The sequence below is a fragment of the Chiloscyllium plagiosum genome, chromosome 11 (assembly GCF_004010195.1).
Source record: "Chiloscyllium plagiosum isolate BGI_BamShark_2017 chromosome 11, ASM401019v2, whole genome shotgun sequence".
NCBI lineage: Eukaryota > Metazoa > Chordata > Chondrichthyes > Orectolobiformes > Hemiscylliidae > Chiloscyllium > Chiloscyllium plagiosum.
Window position 1 is genome coordinate 77,418,906 of NC_057720.1, and position 2,591 is coordinate 77,421,496.

A 2,591-nucleotide genomic window follows, 5' to 3' on the forward strand; every position below is an offset into this window, starting at 1 on the left:
CCCAATCCCCACCAAACCCTGTCACTCCCTTTTCCCAATTCCCATCACACACTGTCACTCCCTCTTCCTAATCCCCACCAAGCCCTGTCACTCCCTCTTCTCAATTCCCATCACACCCTGTCACTTCCTCTCCCCAACCACAACTAGCCTCCACACGCATCCTTTAAAGTCTCTCTGACTTTCAATGTGTGACCTCTACTGAACAGCTGTCTCTTTTGGCATTGTAAAAGAGATTGTTCCCTCTTGGACATTCTGGTCCACTCTTTGTCCACCCCAACAATTACTCCCCTTTCTCCAATACCTTCTTATGAAGTCACAGGGGTTGCAGTACCAGCCTTTTTAACACCCTCCTTTCTGGCAGCCAGAGTCCAAGAACTCCTTCCAGTTAAAACAGCAGTTCCCTCATACTTCTTTTTCTATACTGTGTTGTTGCTAGTGATACCTTGGAGTCTGCAGACCCTGAGCTTCTGGTCACTGGCCACCTAAATTCTCTATCACACTTCCAGTTCTGATCTTTCTCTTCCTCTGCCTCCTGCACTGTTCCAGTGATACTCAACACAAACTAATGGAACAAACCTCATCTTTTGCTTGGGAACATTGCGTTCAATGATTGAGTTCATGTACCTGAGATCACCACAACTGTTTTCTCAGATGGCTGCTCATGGCAGATGGCTGCACTGAAACTGTTGGGCGTCGTGGAGGTTGAGGGGATGGATCCCCTAATGGAACACAGTATTCCATCATAATCCCAGAGAGATTCGCCTCTTTGTCACTTTCTTCCATTCCCTCCTCTTTTGTTCTGTTATTGTAACCATTTATCTCTCAAGTGGACCAATGTTCCCTCGAACCTCTGTTTGTTGTGCATGACCAGCTTGATCCACCCTTTGCTCCCTTCATACTTGGCCTACATCATAAAGGGAATGTTGCTTGTGTGTGACCTCTTTGTTTCTGTGTCCATCTTTTATTACCTTACTTGATTCATTTTGCCCACATGTTATCCCCTTAAATCACTCCTGCATTCCATCCTATTATAAGCCCTCCTTCTCTTGGGCCTTTTCACACACACCCCCCACTCTCAGAACTGGAGTTCTCATTTTTCCTGACTCTGCCTTTGCTTATACTGTAAAGTGAGGATCCTTGGGGTTTTTTCTGGTTCTAACGAAAAGTTGCCAAGTTGAAACTGTAACTATGTTTCTCTCTGAATATTTGTCAAACCATACCAAGTTTTGTCTCACCAACTCTGGAAGCTAGTAATTAAGCAAGATGTACATAATTGTACTCCATTAATTGTAGTTTCTCATGCATTTTTTTTGTTGGAATAGTTATCATTTCAATTTTATTAAAGAACAAATGAAGCATCAGAAGTTTTATAAACCAGGGATGCGATGTCCTTTCTTAAACCTGTGGTCTTTCCTTGATTAGTGTCTGTAAATGGGCACACACATTTCATTTACAGCTGTCCTCTTATGCTAGTACTAGCTAATCCTATCACTCCAGTCTTTTTACTGTTTGTTTAGTCTGTTCGTATCATTTGCAACTCACCACTATCTTTTTTTCTCCTATTTTCTGTTTAGGCGTCCCCCTCCGGCAGTTCCTGGAAGACCTACTTCATAAAGACACTAATTTAACTTTCTTTCAATGTTTATAGTGGTATTTGTATATTTTATTTGTCTTACGTCATGCAATTGCACTATTTTCCATGTATATACCTGTTCATTTTATGCTGACAATAAACCTAACTCTATTCTAAATTGAGATGCATATTTGGTTTTAACTTTTAGTTATTCTATGAAATTAGCATATCTATCATATCTCATTACTGCAGAACATCATAAAATGCTTTACAACCAATTCCGACATTTTCTAATGTAGGCAATATTGTAGTGAATTTATTCACAGGGTGCTTCTACAGACAGCAAAGTTAAAAGGACTGCTAACCTGTTATTTGTGATGTTGATTGAGGGATAATTATAGGTTAGGACACTAGATATAATTTCTCCAAATCTACTTTGAGGGAGAGCCATGAGATCATTTCTGTCCACCAGAGAGGGCAGACTTGATTTCACAACTCAGCCAATGGATTGCTCCTCTAACAGTACAGCAGTCCCACAGTGAGGTTTCAAAATAAGGTTTTGAATTTAATTCTAGATTGAGAGTGAGACTACAGTCTTGTGTCTCAGAAGCAACTGAGCTACACCTGACATGGTTATTATTTACTTGTTTAGAAAAGTCGTTAATGGGAAGTGGGTATTGCTGCCCATCCATAATTGCCCTTGAGGATGGCGGTGGTGAGCTACCTACTGGAGCTGCTATAGGCCTGGGGCATAGGAATGCCGACAGAGGTGTTAGGGAGTAAGTTCTGGGATCTTGACCCAACAACAGTGAAGGTACAGTGATGTAGTTGCAAGTTGAGATAGTGTATGGTATCAATTGCCACACATTAACATTTATATGAACACACACGACATCAATTTTACAAGTACACTCTGACAACTGGGGACCTCACCATCTTTCAATGCACTTCAGGATAGTGTAATGTTTACTGAAAAGCTGGGGAATAATTAATAGAATAGGAGAAGGTGTGCAGTACA

General features: G+C 41.1%; 1 protein-coding gene across 7 annotated transcripts in view; it reads left to right on the forward strand.

The window, feature by feature from the left end:
• Window positions 1–1,734, forward strand: part of LOC122554598 (dynamin-2-like) — a 208,115-nt gene extending 206,381 nt beyond the window's left edge. For all 7 annotated transcript variants that reach the window (XM_043699882.1, XM_043699883.1, XM_043699887.1 and 4 more), the window contains one exon: window positions 1,575–1,734. In XM_043699882.1, the coding sequence (XP_043555817.1) occupies window positions 1,575–1,614 (40 nt within the window). In that variant the 3' untranslated portion in view covers window positions 1,615–1,734. The remainder of the gene's footprint in view (window positions 1–1,574) is intronic.
• The last annotated feature ends 857 nt before the right edge of the window (window positions 1,735–2,591 follow it).